At 41.0% G+C, this 16,763-nt stretch overlaps 1 protein-coding gene across 3 annotated transcripts in view; it reads right to left on the bottom strand.

Annotated features, from left to right (window-relative positions):
• BMAL2 (basic helix-loop-helix ARNT like 2) overlaps positions 1-16,763 on the bottom strand; it is an 89,792-nt gene that overhangs the window by 32,683 nt on the left and 40,346 nt on the right. For 2 of the 3 annotated variants that reach the window (XM_032159895.2, XM_032159896.2), the window contains 3 exons: positions 7,988-8,145; positions 2,798-2,877; positions 1,038-1,130 (listed from right to left, as the gene is read on the bottom strand). In XM_032159895.2, coding sequence (XP_032015786.1) covers positions 1,038-1,130; positions 2,798-2,877; positions 7,988-8,145 — 331 coding nt within the window. Of the gene's footprint in view, positions 1-1,037; positions 1,131-2,797; positions 2,878-7,987; positions 8,146-11,977; positions 12,020-16,763 lie in introns of all 3 variants that reach the window. The other variant, XM_032159897.2, reaches the window with a different exon arrangement.

Genomic DNA, 16,763 nt, shown 5'->3' with positions numbered 1-16,763 from the left:
TGTGTGTGCATGTGTGGGTGTGTGCACGTGTGGGTGTGTGCGCGTGTGGGTGTGTGGGTGTGTGCGCATGTGTGGGTGTGTGCGCGTGTGGGTGTGTGCGCATGTGCGCGCGCATGTGTGGGGGTGTGTGCATGTGTGTGTGCACGCGTGTGCGTGCATGTGTGGGTGTGTGTGCATGTGTGTGTGCGTGCATGTGTGGGTGTGTGTGCGTGTGTGCGTGCATGTGTGGGTGGGTGTGCATGTGTGGGTGTGTGTGCATGTGTGTGTGCATGCATGTGTGGGTGTGTTTTCCACCTCCAGTTAGAATGTGGAATCATGAGGTTTGTGTCCCCAGCTATAACCTGCTGCATGATTCATCGGTCTTCAATCCTCCTGTACATAGGCTCATAATATTTCCTTATTTCTGTTACTTAACTCATTATCTCTGAACACCCTTATAAACTAATGCGAGTTATTAAAAAACAATGCTGTGGTCTATCGGATTTCTAGTGCTAGTTTATTCATTCGGTTGGGTTAGTTTCAATGCTGTAATTTTTGAGTAGCTAGTTTCCATGAAATGGTGTTCAGTAATAAGGAGGTGAAGTACTAAACTAGTTAAACGAAAGATGTATTTCAGAGAGTGTTGCCAGAGATTAGATCAAAGGCTGTCATGCAATGATTATAACTTAATAATTAACTATAAAGTGTCTCTTGGAGGGAACAGAGAAGGGTGACTAACACTTTTCAGACACTCTTACATATGACACCTCATTTAGTCTTTACATCTTGAGAGACAGGTATAATCATTTTGACTTTTTACATAGGAAGAAGCTGAGGCTCAGTAAAATTAAGTAACTTGCTGAAGGTCAGGAAGGGAACGCAATCAGTCATAAAAATCCTTACTCTTTCCACACAGCTTTCCATCTCTCTTGGAGTTCTAACTTAGCAGAACCTAATCCCATATCCCAGTGGGGAGAAGGTTTTCAGAAAAAGAGCTTAAAAATATGTTTGTTCAAAAATTTAAACATTGTATGGAAAATATCCTCATTTTTAGATACCTGATCGTAATTAAGTATTTTGGAGACTGACTTAGAAACGAAGAGAATTTTTCCTCTTTCACATCCAACCACAAATAAGAAGCCTTCTGCAGTCTAGGATTTAAAAAAAAAAAGTGAATATTTTAAAATATTGTCTGTCTCATACACACGCACACACACACACATTCAGATTCTGAGGAAATTACTGTGGCAATAAAACTAACAGAGTAGTCATGGAGCTAGTAAAATTAATTTTAAGAAATGTTCTTAAGATGCAAACAGATTTATAAAGAGTGTCAAGTTGAAATCCTATTCTAAATTAATGTTTTGGACATGAAAAGTTTGGCTGCAGACTATTTAGTTGAGACATTTCTTAAAAACTAAAATTAGGCCAGGTGCTGTATATGAGCCTAAATACAGCACTAAATAAGCCTATATCCCAGCACTGTGGGAGGCCGAGGCAGGTGGATCTCTTGAGCTCATGAGTTTGAGACCAGCCTGGGCAACACTGGCAAAACCCTGTCTTGACAAAAAATACAAAAATTGGCCGGGCATGCTGGTGCACGCCTCTAGTCCCAGCTACTGAGGAGGCTGAGACGGGAGGATGGCTTGAGCCCGGGAGGTGGAGGGTGCAGTGAACCGAGATCGCACCACTGCATTCCAGCCTAGGCAACAGAGCCAGACCTTGTCTCAAAAAATAACAATAAAATAAAATTACCTTTACCAAATTCTACTACACTGCATGCAGAACAATGATTGCCTGTGGATGTGTTGAGGTAGAAGGACTGTGCAGAATGGGGACAGGGAAGCAATGAAGACATTATACTGTACACCTTGTTATAGTTTTTGAATAATAAAAAGGCATCACTCATTCTAAACTAATGTGTCAGCTACTCTCATAAGGTCTACCCAGCAAATCCCATGAAGCAGCCTGCATGGAAGCGGGTACGTATGGCCACATAGGAAGAGTCTGGCACTCCTGCTGGGCATGCTCTGCAGGGCAGAAGCAGGGTTCCATGAAGGTACGACTGACGAGCATGTACAGATTGGTAAGAAAGCTTCAAAAGCAAATCGTACATTCTGCCACCTTCAAAAATCCTTTTTATCCACACAATATCCTTTCTATCCCTGCCAGGAATGCTATATTTAAATTCGGCTGTTCAAATAAAAGAGTGGCTTTTTTTAAATTAAAGGAAAAATGGACAAAAATGTGTATGAAGAATCCTTCTATTTAATTTGACTATGGCTTAAAATCTCGTAGTCACACAGCACATGACCAAGACATTTATCACCTCCGAGGGCATGAGAAGCAAATCACATGATCACAGTTTCCCCTCTAGACCGGTGAATCTGAAAAGTCATGCACAGGAATGATGAGGACAGAAATGTCAAAGCACTAACAACTCTAAGTAAGCGGTGACTGGCCTCTGAGAAGAACAGGATCCTGAGGGAACAGGATGCCAGGCAGACGGCTTTGAAGGAGGTGGTGATCATGGGGGAACAGATCCTGTGTGTGAGAGATGGGTAGTATAAAATGCTTAGCACTGAAGACAAGCTTTGCTCCGTAGTGTGGAAAGTGCCTATACTCTGTCTCTACTTTCATTAACACAAACTAGTAAGGCACGGCTACTTCTCTATTTTAAATTTCTATATTAAAGGAAATATGGTGTAATATGGAGTCCCATATGTTTAGAACAGGAAGCAAATGGAAGAAAATCTGCCTCCTATTCAAACAGCAATGAAAGCACATATACAACTTAGACAAATATATCTTTAGTTACCTTAAGGATTAAATGTCTGAGCTCATTATCCTGAAGAAATGATGGTCTATAATTATTTCCCACATAAGAATTTGTCAAGCCTAAAAAGAAAGGTGTCAAGAGTTATTGGAAATATAGTAGAGAGGGCAACATGCTCAATGAACATTAGCAATGCTGCTGCTGCTGCTGGTATTTGCTCTTTGGCACATTCTAAGACATTTTCTGTAATCATTTTATTTTTTTTCCTTTTCATTTAATTTAATTAATTTATTTATTTTTGAGACACAGTCTTACTCTGTTGCCCAGGCTGGAGTGCAGTCACGCAATCTCAGCTCACTGCAACCTCCACCTCCTGAGTTCAAGTGATTCTCGTGCCTCAGCCTCCTGAATAGCTGGGATTACAGGCACGTGCCACCATGCCTGGCTAATTTTTGTATTTTTAGTAGAGACAAGTTTTCGCTATGTTGGCCAGGCTGGTCTTGAACTCCTGGCCTCAAGCAATCCACTCACTTCAGCCTCCCAAAGTGCTGGCATTACAGGTGTGAGGCACTATGCCCAGCTAATCATTTTCTTTCTTCATTACCACTTGATTAAAATTTCTTTCTTTTAGATTGTGAATTCTTGGAACTACTTATTCCTTTATATCCAAATATGCACCTTAAGAGCTATATATAAAAACATTATAATAAAATGTACATGAAATAATATTCAAGAATTGATATGCAGTAGTCCCCCCTTAGCTGTGGTTTCAGTTACCTGTGGTCCACCACAGCCTGCAAACAGGTGAGCACAATACAATAAGATATTTTGAGACAGCCAAAGAGAGAACATATAACTTTTTTACAGTATATTGCTATAATTGTCCTAGTTTATTATTGATGTTAATCTCTTACTGTGCCTGATTTATAAGTTAAACTTTATCATAGGTATATGTGCATAGGAAAAAAGTACTACACCTAGGGTGCAGTACTACCCACGGTTTCAGGCATCCACCAGGGTCTTGGAATGTATGCCCCATGGATAAGGGGGGACCACTACAGTTATTTAGATAATGTCTTAGCTAGTTAAAATTGATCATATGAGTTACCTTGAATGGGGGCATTCTGGAATTCTAAACAAATGTTATGGATTCATATGAGATTTTCCAGTAAGAAAATCCTTTAATGGCAATATAGAGACCTCTATTCTGATAATACACAGATTATTTTTAAAATGTATAAAATATAAATAAAATAATTCATTTTCAGCCCTTAGCGCTGAGTTATATTAAAATGAAAGTCTCTAAGGCAGCTGAAGAGCTTGCAAAATGATGAGGAATTATCAGGCCAAAACCAAGGGAAATGTTTGACCTGAGAGGAGTAAGGGAATCCACCAACCCAGACACGCAAAGCCCTTCATGGCCACAAGGGGGCGTATGACACATTCAACAAAGCCAAGCAAGCCCTCCCCAGGGCAAGGATGATTCAGAATTAAGTCAATTTTCCCTTCCTTATATTCCCCAACCTTCTTGACTCCTATCCCTTCTTTCTGGGCACTGTAAGAAAAGTTGCTTTTGCAGGGGAAAGGTGGGGTAACATCCTTAGACATTTTAACCACACATTGGCCCTTGGACGGATCTGTGGCCCAAACTCACCAATGAACTAAGTGGTGGTGGTGGTGGCAAAGTAAGTGGGCGGGGCAGAAAGTCAAAATGCCTCATGCTATGATTCAGTACAGTTTTCTCAGACTCGTAGCACTCTTAAGAGCCTGGCATAGGGAAAAGAAAATCTCTTCTGTTGGAATCTGTCTTCATCCTAGGGCTCAGGGAATTCTCCCAATGACTTCTTGTTAATATTACTACACAGCAGCTTGGGAGGGAGCTGAGGAAGGAATGAAGGATGCAGACTCTGAGTGCTAGGTCAGGGAACAGCAATCAATTGATTCTGAGCAAGGTAATGACATTTCAGGTCTGGCCTGCAGCAAGGTTGGCAGAGCACACCAGGCAGAAGTGGGCTGGGAAACCCCGTCGGTGTAAATCAGCCAGCACAGGCAGGCCCTGACTCGGTAAGTGAGTGGGGATGTGCTCGAGAGAAAATGAGGGCAGTGAGAGCAGCGCTGAGGCATGGTAGAGGCCGGCCCGTAAACACATGCTGTGGTGTTCCGCACACTTGTCCACACACTGGCTCTCAGAGTTCCCATGGCAAAAACCAATGAGGCAACACAATCACTTACTTTTTTCACAATGTTCATTGGGTTAAAAAAAGATCAAAATGACAGTAACAATTCCTCCTCCTCCTCTTACCCTACCCCCACCATTAGTGAACACTGTGTTATACTCTACATGCATTACCCTTTACTCTTAACAATAGTCCCAGGGGGCAAATGCATCATCCCTATTTCACAGATGTGGAAACTGAGGATTAGAATGTCAAATAACTTCAGTAAGTCACATAGCTATGAAGGGAGGAAGCCAGGATTTGAACCACAAGGTCTGCCTTCAGGATGCACACGCCTGAACCACCATGCTCCACTGCCCCGCCTGGTAATCAGATCACAGACACAGGACCTTATGCTGCAAAGCAGGGCTACTCCAAATGTGGTCTGGCAGACCAAAGTCATAGCAAACTGTGGTGAGATCGAGTGCAGAATTTAAGAATGTGCATTCAGAGGCTTTTATAAAAATGTAGCATTGCTGTGACAGCCAAACCCATGATCGTTTTTCCATAATTAATTGTATTTTACAATGAACTGGTGGTGGATGGGAGGAACTTCTCCATCCAGATAGTTTAAAAAGCACTGCTGTAGAGTATAGTGGAAAAAAAAATCACATCACGATCCTTCTGTCTTTAACCTAATTATGCTATGGACCAAAATAACATGATCCACAGGCAGCCCTCTGTTGATCTGGCTTCTAAGCTCTTGCCGAGCTAGTGTGGGGATGCTGTGACAATACCCTGAAAAGCAGATCCAGTTGCCTTAAGTCGTCTTGCTTGTGAGCAGCACTGACCGAAGGATCTGGTCAGACTGCGGGGATGAGTACTTAACCATGTCACTTCTGCTTAGCAGAGCTGAGGCAAAATCTACGCCCTGTTCCAAGGAATCTCCTCTGGACTCACCTCCTCCCTGCCGAGCTTTCACAGCCTCCCCTCTCACTCGTACCACTGCTGTAACATTCATCACACCAGACTTTGACGATCTCTTCCTAAGTCAGTCTTCCTAGTCAGACCACAAACCCTTAAAGGGCAGAGATCTTGCCTCATTAATTTTTATATTCTCAGCACAGAACAGGAACGTGGTTGATGCTCAGATCATGTTTTGTTGAACTAGTCGACTGATTCATGGCTTTCCCCTTAGGTCCTCCTCCCTTAGGACACTGCTAATGTGAAAATATTCAGCTAATTTTAGGGTTGCAATCAAATGACCTCAGTTGAGCCTATAAATTTTCATTTCTGAAGGATTTAAGGAAAATATTGCAAGCCTCAGCTGTGGGTAAAAGAGGAGCTTATTTCACAACAGCCTGTTATGAAAATAAGATCTCCCATCACGCTTCCAACAGAAAGCACCGGAGTCCAGGTGAGTGCTGCTCTCCTCTTAGCCACCTTAACTTGACTTGGTAAAGTCCTTGCATGGTGCCCAGATAATTTCCATTACCCTGAAATATATGTTCCTTTTCCTGGCAGTGTTTGAGATCTAAACTGAGACCCTTGGTCATCCTTTGCTCACTCCCTTTTTATGATTTTTGCACCAAATTTCACTATAATCTTCTAGATCTTTACAAATCTGAACTTGCAGAGTCTCCTCTGGAGTCTTCAGCTTGCTACTTGGCCAGGTCTTATCTTTTCAATGCAAATTTACATCATCAGCATTGATAAATCGAAAACTCTATTCCACTTCCATCACCCTGTCCCCCAAGTTGGACTGGGGCTATTCCCAAAACAGGGGTGATTTCTACCGCACATGTTGGTATGGTTTGGCTCTGTGTCCCCGCCCAAATCTCATGTCCAATAATAATCCCCAGTGCTGGAGGTGGGGCCTGGTGGGAGGTGACTGGATCATGCTTGTGGATGTGCCCCTTGGGACTGTGTCGCAATAGTGAGCTCTCATGAGATCTGGTTGTCTGAAGTGTGTGGCACCTCCCCCATCCTCTCTTGGTCCTGCTCCTGCCATGTAAGATGCTGGCTCCCACTTTGCCTTCTGCCATGAGTGAAAGCTCCCTGAGGCCTCCCCAGAAGCAGAAGCCACCATGCTTCCTGCACAGCCTATGGAACCGGGAGCCAATTAAACTTCTTTTCTGTATAAATTACCCAGTCTCAGGTATTCCTTCATAGCAATGCAAGAATGGACTAATACACAGGTACATATATACATTTATTACTTTGATTTAAAATTCAAGCTCAAGTTGGGGAATTGCTAAAGCCAGAAATGATCACCCACACACCAAGGGGCAGTGTCAGGGATCTCTACCCCCAGTGTCTCACATATTCAAGGATACCCTGGAATGGCAACATGTGATGCATTGTAAGGTACTACTCATAAATCTGAATGAAGCTTTAAGAGAAACTGCAGAGTTTAAGGAAGTTTTCTTTTTGAAGGATAGAAATCTCTCAATAACTTAATAATTAATACTATACTTCAGAACTTTTTTTTTTTTTTCCTGAGACAGGCTGTCACCCAGGCTGGAGTGCAGTGGCACGATTACTGCTCACTGCAACCTCCACCTCCCAGGCTCAAGCGATCCTCCCAGCTCAGCCTCCCAGGTAGCTGGGACTACAAGCATGCAAGACCATACTTGGCTAATTTTTGCATTCTTTTGCCCAGGCTTGTTTGGAAGTCTGGACTCAAGCCATCCGCCCACCTCAGCCTCCCAAAGTATGGGGATTACAAGCATGAGCCACCACGCCCAGCTCAACTTCAGAACTTCTAAAGAATGGAGAGGTTTTCTGAAAGGCAGGTGATATTCTCTTCATACTATATGTGAAGCAGAAATGTAAATACCTTTCAAGGTTGTATAGTGAGCTTGAGATAAAGCTTTTATCAGAACCAAGTTTTCTGACATCCAATTCAGTATTCTCTCCACATACAGACTATAGACAAATGCCAGTGAATACCCATAAAGCTGAAAGACACATCTGGATAGAACCTCAACAGCTGACAGCAAAGCGAACCAATCAGAGACCTCAGTGACAGAGCAGATTTCACTTATCGAAGTGTGGAAGCCGTCGTCAAACTCACCTTTTAAAGATCTCAAGTGTTGAACAGCCATTCTTAAAACTGTAAGTTTGTCCAGTTTACGCGCCATGGGGTTGCACTGAGGGATCATTGCAGACAGTTCCTCAATCAGGTTATTCATTTTATCTCTCCTCCGCTTTTCGGTTTGGCTATGAGCTTCTCTAAGAGGGAAAAGGAACTTCCTTTATATTTAACATTCAGCAGACCCCCAGTCACCCCCATGTCGCTCACTGGAGCAGATGCTGAGCCCAGCAGGCACACACTGTTCTTCCTCCCCACTTGGGCCCTGCAGTTGTCACTGAGGGAAGAGGAAGGCGCTGCTGAGACCAGGAACAGCATTCATAAAACTCGCTGCCCTTGGTCAGTCCCTCCCTACCTCATTTTCTGAAATATTTAAAAACAAAGCCATCTGTCTGAGAGCCCAGGTGGTTTTTCCACCTGTCTCCAATATTAGAGAAGAGATGGGTGCCCTTCTGTTCAAAGCTAACTATTCTCTGGTATTTGCATAAATAGTTGTCAGCATCTTAACCTCATTATTTTTATAGCTCCTTATCATGGGTCTATAAATGTGCTCAAGTATCTTCCCTCTGAAAAAAAAAACCCTCTCCATAATTGTAGATGTTTTTTGTTCTTGCTACTGTCTTCCCCCCTCAGCAAACTCCCTGAAAGAGTGCAGTTTCCACTGAATCTTTCATTTCCCAGGCATTCTGTCCATCTGTAACATTAACCTTCCACAACCCCTGCCCCAATAAAACTGTTCTAGCAAAGATCCTCCTTCTCTCTTGCGATCTCTTGCTGATCCCTGCCTTGCATCTGACACTGCTGACACTTCCCATTCTGCCCTGGTCTCCACAGCCTCTCTGCCACCTCGTCCTCCTCCACTCTCCCGGCTCGGCTCAATCCCCTCGTCTCCTCACCCAGCTCTTACTTGATCCTTAAATACTGGTGTGCACTAAGATTCCCCGCCCAGCACCGCTCTCTCCTTACTCTTTATTCACCCTGAGATCTCATTCCCTCACAAGGCTTTACAGCTACTCATAAGCTATTTGTTATTATAACCCTATCTCATTCATACTTCACTCAGTTCCTGACCTTTGGAACTAGAATTAGAAATCTAAATGATTCTCCAGAAATCTAAAATTCAAGAAACCCCAAACTGCATGCATTCTCTGCAATCTACCCCCATTTTCAATTCTTCCTGTACTACTCCTGATTTATTCTTCCTTCTATAGGGTTTATCTTGGTAGGTAACACAACTAGACTCAGTCTAGACCAAGCTTGTCCAAACTGCGCTCCAGGGTGGCTTTGAATGCAGCCCAACACAAATTCATAAACTTTCTAAAAACATTATGAGATTTTTTTTTTTTTAGCTCACTAGCTATCATTAGTGTTAGTGTATTTTATGTGTGGCCCAAGACAATTTTGCTTCTTCCAACGTGACCCAGGGAAACCAAACGATTGGATATCCCTGGTTTAGACCCTTCCTCTTCACCTTAAAAAGCCAAATAATCACAAACTCCTGTCGATTCTAGATCTTAAAATATTTCTTAAATATGTCTTCTCTTCCTCTCCATCCCCTCTGTCACCATCTTAATTTAGGCTCATTGCATTACCCCAAAACCTTTTAAACTGCTGTTTCTTCCTCTCCTAGTCTATTCTATGACTTCCAAACTTATGTAGTAAAACAAATCAAGTCACCCAATCCCATTGCATAAAACTATTCACTGCATTTCCACTGCCCAAGAGGACTAGCCAGATTCCCTAATTGCAGGCCAAGGTTCTCCCTGACCTGCCTCACATCTTCATCTCCAGTTTCTCTCTTCAAGACTTTCCCCGACAGCTCCAAAGGTTCCACAGCAGCAACGCCCGAAGACTTGCTTGTCCTCACGCACGCCACGCCGTCTCACATCTCCTCCATGCCTTGCTCTTTACCAGGCTTACAAAGCCATTTCTGACTATACTGTTGGAGAAATCCTATTCTTTCTTCAAAATCCAGCTCAGTTATTCTTCTGGGAAGCTTTCTCTGACTACTACGTGATTAATCACTGCTCTCTCTAAGCTACCTCAGTACCTTTCATACCACTATCCTTGTTTCATCAAATCTAAGAGCCACCAAGACGCACTATTATTTAAAGCATCACAAGAGAAAGAAATGCTGCCAATTGACAGGAAGATGCCACTGATGATAAGAAATTTCCACAGAAGATAAAACATGGAGAAAAGTGTATCTTAGATTTCAAGAATTACATGATTTTATCTGTCACACTTTGCTGTAAATCCCTCTCCTACAACGCACAGCAACTCCAGAATTTCTCTATTAGAATAGTTTAGGGGCAATCTGATGGGAAAGAGGGTAAGTGGGAGACTTCCTTGATCTGTTTTTACAAAGACTTTAAATTGGATAAAAGAAAATGTAATTTTTCCAGATAAAAGAGTAGGGAGGTGGGTAGGGAGGAACACCGATGAAGGCTGTGGGAGCTAACACACTCCCTGCCCCAACCATTCACCCTTGGCAATGACACTCCTGGAACAAAATACATACTGTTGGGTGAAGTGGATAGGATTCAAATTAAATTGTATTCACATAAAATTCAGTTATCTACTCATACTTTGTTCTATTTGTGAGCAATTAGATTTTTTTCTTTCTCTTTTTAAAGATACTCTGTTGCCCAGGTTGCAGTGCAGTTGTATGATCATAGCTCACTGCAGCCTCAAACTCCTGGGCTCAAATGATTCTTCTGCCTCTGCCTTCCAAGGAGCTGGGATTACAGAGCAATTTGATTAAAATTAAAATGTTATGATTAAAAGAATATTGTAGTTACACTGTCACTAGAAGGATCACCTCTTCTAACAGTATTCCCCATCAGCATGGACAGCAGCGATGGATAGAGACGCCTGACTCCAGGATGTACAGCAGAGGAAGGGGTGCTCTCTCTGAGCCAGGATCTGGAGAGAGATGAGAGCAGGGTGGGAGAAAGCCCACTGTGGAGAAGGTGAATGATGATGCTGGGAGCCAGGAAACCCAGGGCAAGGTGAAAGAACCAATGTCTGAATAAGGTACTTCACTTGAAGGGGCTACACCTGAAAAGGTTTGGAGGCTCTCATTAAGGAAAGGCATTATTTATCCAGAGGCTAGCTCTCTGCTTAATACTTCAACAGAGTTCTGACTCCTATTCTGTGTACAGTTACTGCCACTTTGAACCATGGCAGTATTTTGTAGAATCCTATCAGAAAACAAAATAAATGGAGAAAAAGCAAAACTCTGATAGGCCATGTTGCCAGATGTAGAAAAATATTTTATTGTTGTTGTTGAAAAAACATGTTGAAATAATTGACAAAGAACTTATGGATTTTTTTGTTTGTTTGTTTTTTGTTTTTGAGATGGAGTTTCGCTATGTCACCCAAGCTGGAGTGCAGTGGTGCGATTTCAGCTCACTGCAAGCTCCGCCTCCCAGGTTCACGCCATTCTCCTGCCTCAGCCTCCAGAGTAGCTGGGACTACAGGCGCCTGCCACCACGCCCGGCTAATTTTTTGTATTTTTAGTAGAGACGGGGTTTCACCGTGTTAGCCAGGATGGTCTCGATCTCCTGACCTCATGATCCACCCACCTCGGCCTCCCAAAGTGCTGGGATTACAGGTGTGAGCCACCGAACCCAGCCGAGGATGGGTTTCTAACAGTCAGATGCCCCTCATAAGTAACTGATTTGTTTAAGTCATGAATCAATTTTTCTTTAGTGCTTAAAGAAAATAATAGTTTTTTTTTAAAAAAAGCTATTCTAAGAGAAAGTTAAAGGCATGAAAGCCAACATGTTATCCAAGTAGACAGAAAAGCAAGACAACAGGTGCCTGATAACATTGCTTCTCAGAGCATAATGAGAGAGAAAAGCCTCATCTTCAAGCCCTTCTACCTTGGTGTCACCTTTGCCTTAGGCTACAGGCTTGCCTTTGTGTACCTTTCCACTCACCATGTACCATCTCAACAAGTCAATGTACCTGAAGGCCTTCATTCTAACTTGGTGTTCACCATCTTCCACTCTACAAAAAAGCAGGATAAAATATCAAACTACATGAAGTACCTTTTCTGTAGTTCTTGAGAGAGAAATAGATGTGAGATTAAGTCCGATCATCCTAATTCCTATAAAATCCTTAGCTGTAGATGCTCCCTTGAGGACCTAATGACCTGAAATGATTATTACTGTCTACATGAACCATTCTCCTCCTAACGCTGACAGGCAACACCATTCCCATAAGGATAACAAAAGTTATGTTAACTGACAGTGAACAATAATTAGTGTGCTACTTAGATATGATCTCATGACAAACTTGAGCAAGAATAAGATTTTCATAGAACTAACATTAAAGTTATTAAGATCATTGATGGCTTAACCAAAAACTTTATGATAGCTGTATTAAAACAGCCTGCAAATGGATTAAGAATCCCAGACCTTTAATCAAAAGCAATTTATTTTGCCTAAAAATCCACCTGGATAGTAACAAATATTGAAAACTGGAAACTCTCGCCAATAATATTAATTTTCACATTAGTATAGTTCCTAGCATCAGAAATGTACTCACCAGACCATTACTAAAATGAAATACATTGGTAGTGATAGAAGACTGTCAGCATTTAAAAATTATGCAGGCTGCATAGCTTTTAAAAATATGTAATCTTAAAAGATTTATTTCTAAATGTATCGTTTGGTGGAGATTTGAAAAATTCCAGGAAAGCACCCATAATGCCACCTGGAAGTAATCACAGTTAATATTCTAATGTGTCTCCTTCCAGCGTTTCCTAAACATGCAGATACATACAATGATTATTTAACTTAGCCATGGTACGTGGGTACCATGTAGATATTTCTGTGTGTTCTACATATATAATAAATAAAACTCAGATCATAGTACATAATTTTCATGTCTTGTCTTATTCATTTAACACTCTAACATGAATATTTCTGCATAGTTTCAAATATTCTTGGATAACATAATTTGAAATGATTAAATAGTAGCCCATTGATTAGTTATATCATAATTTATTCATTTGCTATTGTTGGATATTTCAACATTCTAATATTTTCAATATCATAAATAATATGGCTAATAATATTGTGGTGTGTGCATCTTGAATTATACTCTAGGATAAATTCCTAGAAGTACAATTTATGGATAAATATTTTAAGGCTTCTGATTCATCTTAACAAATCTCCTTCTTTACAGATTTGTAACAATGAACATTTTTCAGGCTTTGAAAAAAGATTGGCCTACTTTAGAACTGTCTTATTCAGTTGAACTCTTTTGAGGTTTTAATATTTTTCTACTTAAAAAAAGATAACACTTATAGAAAATTTAATCAAATTTATAAATAGATGCTTATAAATATTCCAAATAAAAAAGACCACGAAGACAAATGCTTAATCAAGTGATGCTTTTCCTTTTCACAGTTTCAATCAAGAAGAGCTTTTATATTTATGGTACTTTATCGAAAATATTTCCACACTTGATTCTCACAGCACAGTGGTGAAGTTATTACTATCCCCATTTTACGGATGAAGGAGTTGAGTAAAGTTAATGATTGTGCAAGGTCCTATAACTAGTAGGAGGCCAAGTGAAGACTACTCAATGCAGGCTGGTGCGCCTTTCACCATACCTGACCATTTCTCTCACCACTGTCAGCCTGTTGTGTGGTTGGTACAAATAAAACTAAACAGCCTCTCTGAGGCAAAAGAGAGGGTCAGATTAAGTCAGCTTCTTTTCCCTTTTCTCTTTTTAGCCATCTTAAAGGAATAAACAGAAAACAATTATACAGATGAATAATTTTCTTCCTAATAGTCTGGAATTATATATAATTGTCCCTCAGCATCCATGAGGGACTGGCTGCAGAACCTCCTGCAGATACCAAAACCTGTGGATGTTCAAGTCTCTTCATAGTATTTGCATATAACCTATGTACATCCCCCCATATACTTTAAATCATCTCTAGATTACTTACAATACCTAATAAATGTAAATGCTATGTAAATTGTTGTTATACAGTATTGTTTAGAGAATACTAACAAGAAAAATAAGTTTGGATATGTCCAGTACAGACTTGCTTTTTTTTCTAGATATTTTCAATTTTTGGTTGGTTGCCCATGGATATGAAGGACTGACTATATATAGGTATGTATATATACATTACTTCAATTTCAAAAGGTAAACTTTGACCTTTTAAAGTCATGTTTTTGCTTTGATCACTGGCATTGTAGCAAATGAACTCACTGAATGAATTTGCCTCCTTGGTGAAATTCAAATATACTGTACTTATTAAATGCAAATATCCTTCTATTTAATGGCCCCTGGCAGAACAGAGCAAAGGCAGGATCTTGTTAGTCAAACAATTCATTTCTTTGTTTGTACCACAAATCTAGATAGTTAGTAAATTTGGTCTATAATCCTAATATTTTACAAATTTTTACAAATGTGTTTTAATAAGCTTTCTGATATTAATAATGTTCACATTACTGGGATACATTTTCTTAGTGCAGCACCTTACATTACAGTAACAGAATTTCAAAATACAATGTGAAGTTTTCTTGAAAACTATTTTCGCTGCCTTTTGAATGAAATGTAGGCATTCTTTCTAAATCAACCAAAGACAAAGTTAGACACAGATGCAATCTCAAAATGTTCCCCAGATCTGCCATTTTTCAGGCATTCCTCTTTTTGAAACATGCTTCCTTTGATTTCTGTGTGCCACTCCCACTTCAGAGCCATGCCTTCACATATTCTGGGCAGGCTTCCCCTCATCTTGTACTATCTTTAGGTCAGCACCCCCAGAGTATATCCTCAGCCCCCAGTCTCCCCACTCCATAAGCTTCTCCCAGTGATGGCACCCACATCATCAGTTCAAGTACTTTTTGTGCATTAATGATGTCTGAGTCTCTAACTCCAGGCCAGGCCTCCACCCTGAGCTCCAAATCCTCATGTCCAACTTCCTGTTTGAAGGTTCTATAAATATCCCATTCTCAGTGTGTCCAGAACTGAACTCATCATCTTTGTCTCAATCTAAGTGAATGAAAATAACACCCTCCATCTAGGAGCCCAAGTCAGAAAACGTGGGCACACTTTATATCCTCTCCCCAATGAACAATCATGAAGTCCTATTGATCCTAAGTGTGTCATATGTCCCTTCCTTTCCCTGCCCTTCCTGTCCAGGGCCACTCTCTTTGATCAATGCTCAGAAAACCTCGTCCTTGGCAAAAGCTATTCTCTGTTGTTCTCTCTGCCTGCTGGGTCTTCTTCTTTCAGCTCATCCTCCATGCTGTTTCCACGGTGATTCTTTGAAAATTGTAAGACTGTACCACTCCCTCCTACCAGGATGGCTATAATCAAGCAATTGAAAATAATAAGTATCGGCCAGGCGCAGTGGCTCATGCCTGTAATCCCAGCACTTTGGGAGGCCGAGGCGGGCGGATCATGAGGTCAGGAGATCGAGACCATCCTGGCTAATACGGTGAAACCCCGTCTCCACTAAAAATACAAAAAAAAAAAAATTAGCCGGGTGTGGTGGCGGGCACCTGCAGTCCCAGCTACTCGGGAGGCTGAGGCAGGAGAATGGTGTGAACCCAGGAGGAGGAGCTTGCAGTGAGCCGAGATCGCGCCACTGCACTCCAGCCTGGGCGACAGAGCGAGACTCCATCTCAAAAAAAATAAAAATAAAAATAATAATAATAATAATAATAATATCAGTGAGGATGTGAAGAAAATGGAACTCTTGTACACTACTCATGGGAATGTAACATGATACAGCCACCATGGAAAACAGTATAGCAGTTCCTCAAAAACTAAACAGAATTCTCACATAACCCAGCAACTCTCTCCTAGGTATATATCCAAAAGAATGGAAAGCAAGGACTAAAATGGGTATTTGTACATCAATGTTCAAAGTAGCATTATTCACAATAGCCAAAAAGTGGAAATAACCCATCAACAGAGGACTGGATAAATCAAATATGGTATATACACACAGTGGAATATTATTCAGCCATAAACAGGAATGAAATTCTGACACATGCTATAATATGGATGAAACTTGAAGACATTATGCTAAGTGAAATAAGTTACACAAAAAAGAACAAACATCATATAATTCCACTTTTTTTTGTTTGTTTGTTTGTTTTTGAGATAAGAGTCTTGCTTTGTCACCCAGGCTGGAATGCAGTGGCATGACCTTGGCTCACTGCAACCTCCACCTCCTGGGTTCAAGCCATTCTCCTGCCTCAGCCTCCCAAGTAGCTGGGACTACAGGTGCATGCTGCCACGCCTGGCTAATTTTTTGTATTTTAGTACAGATGGGGTTTCACCATGTTGCCCAGGCTGGTTGCAAACTCCTAAGTTCAGGTAGTCCACCCGCCTTGGACTCCCACTTATGTGAAATAGTGGGAATTTGCTAGAATAAGCAAATTCATAGAGCCAGAAAATATACTAGAGGTTAGCAGGGGATTGGGAGAGAGGAGAATGGGAATGCTATTGTTTATGGGCACAGAGTTTTTCTTTGGGGTGATTCAAAAGTTTTAGAAATAGAGATGACGGTCTACAATACTGAATATAATTGATGCCAATTAATTGTACACTTAATAGTGGTTCAAATGGCAAATTCCATGTTATTTATATATATATATATATGTTTGTGTGTATTTACAATAAAAAAGTGAAAAAGTGCAGAGGCAATCAATTCTTTAAAAAATACAAATCTGATCAAGTTCTTCTCATGCTTAGAATTCTTCAGTTTTCCTACCAC

Source organism: Hylobates moloch, unplaced genomic scaffold (genome assembly GCF_009828535.3).
Source record: "Hylobates moloch isolate HMO894 unplaced genomic scaffold, HMol_V3 SCAFFOLD_8, whole genome shotgun sequence".
NCBI lineage: Eukaryota > Metazoa > Chordata > Mammalia > Primates > Hylobatidae > Hylobates > Hylobates moloch.
Note: the sequence above shows the minus strand (reverse complement) of the source record. Positions and strands in the feature narration are given on the sequence as shown.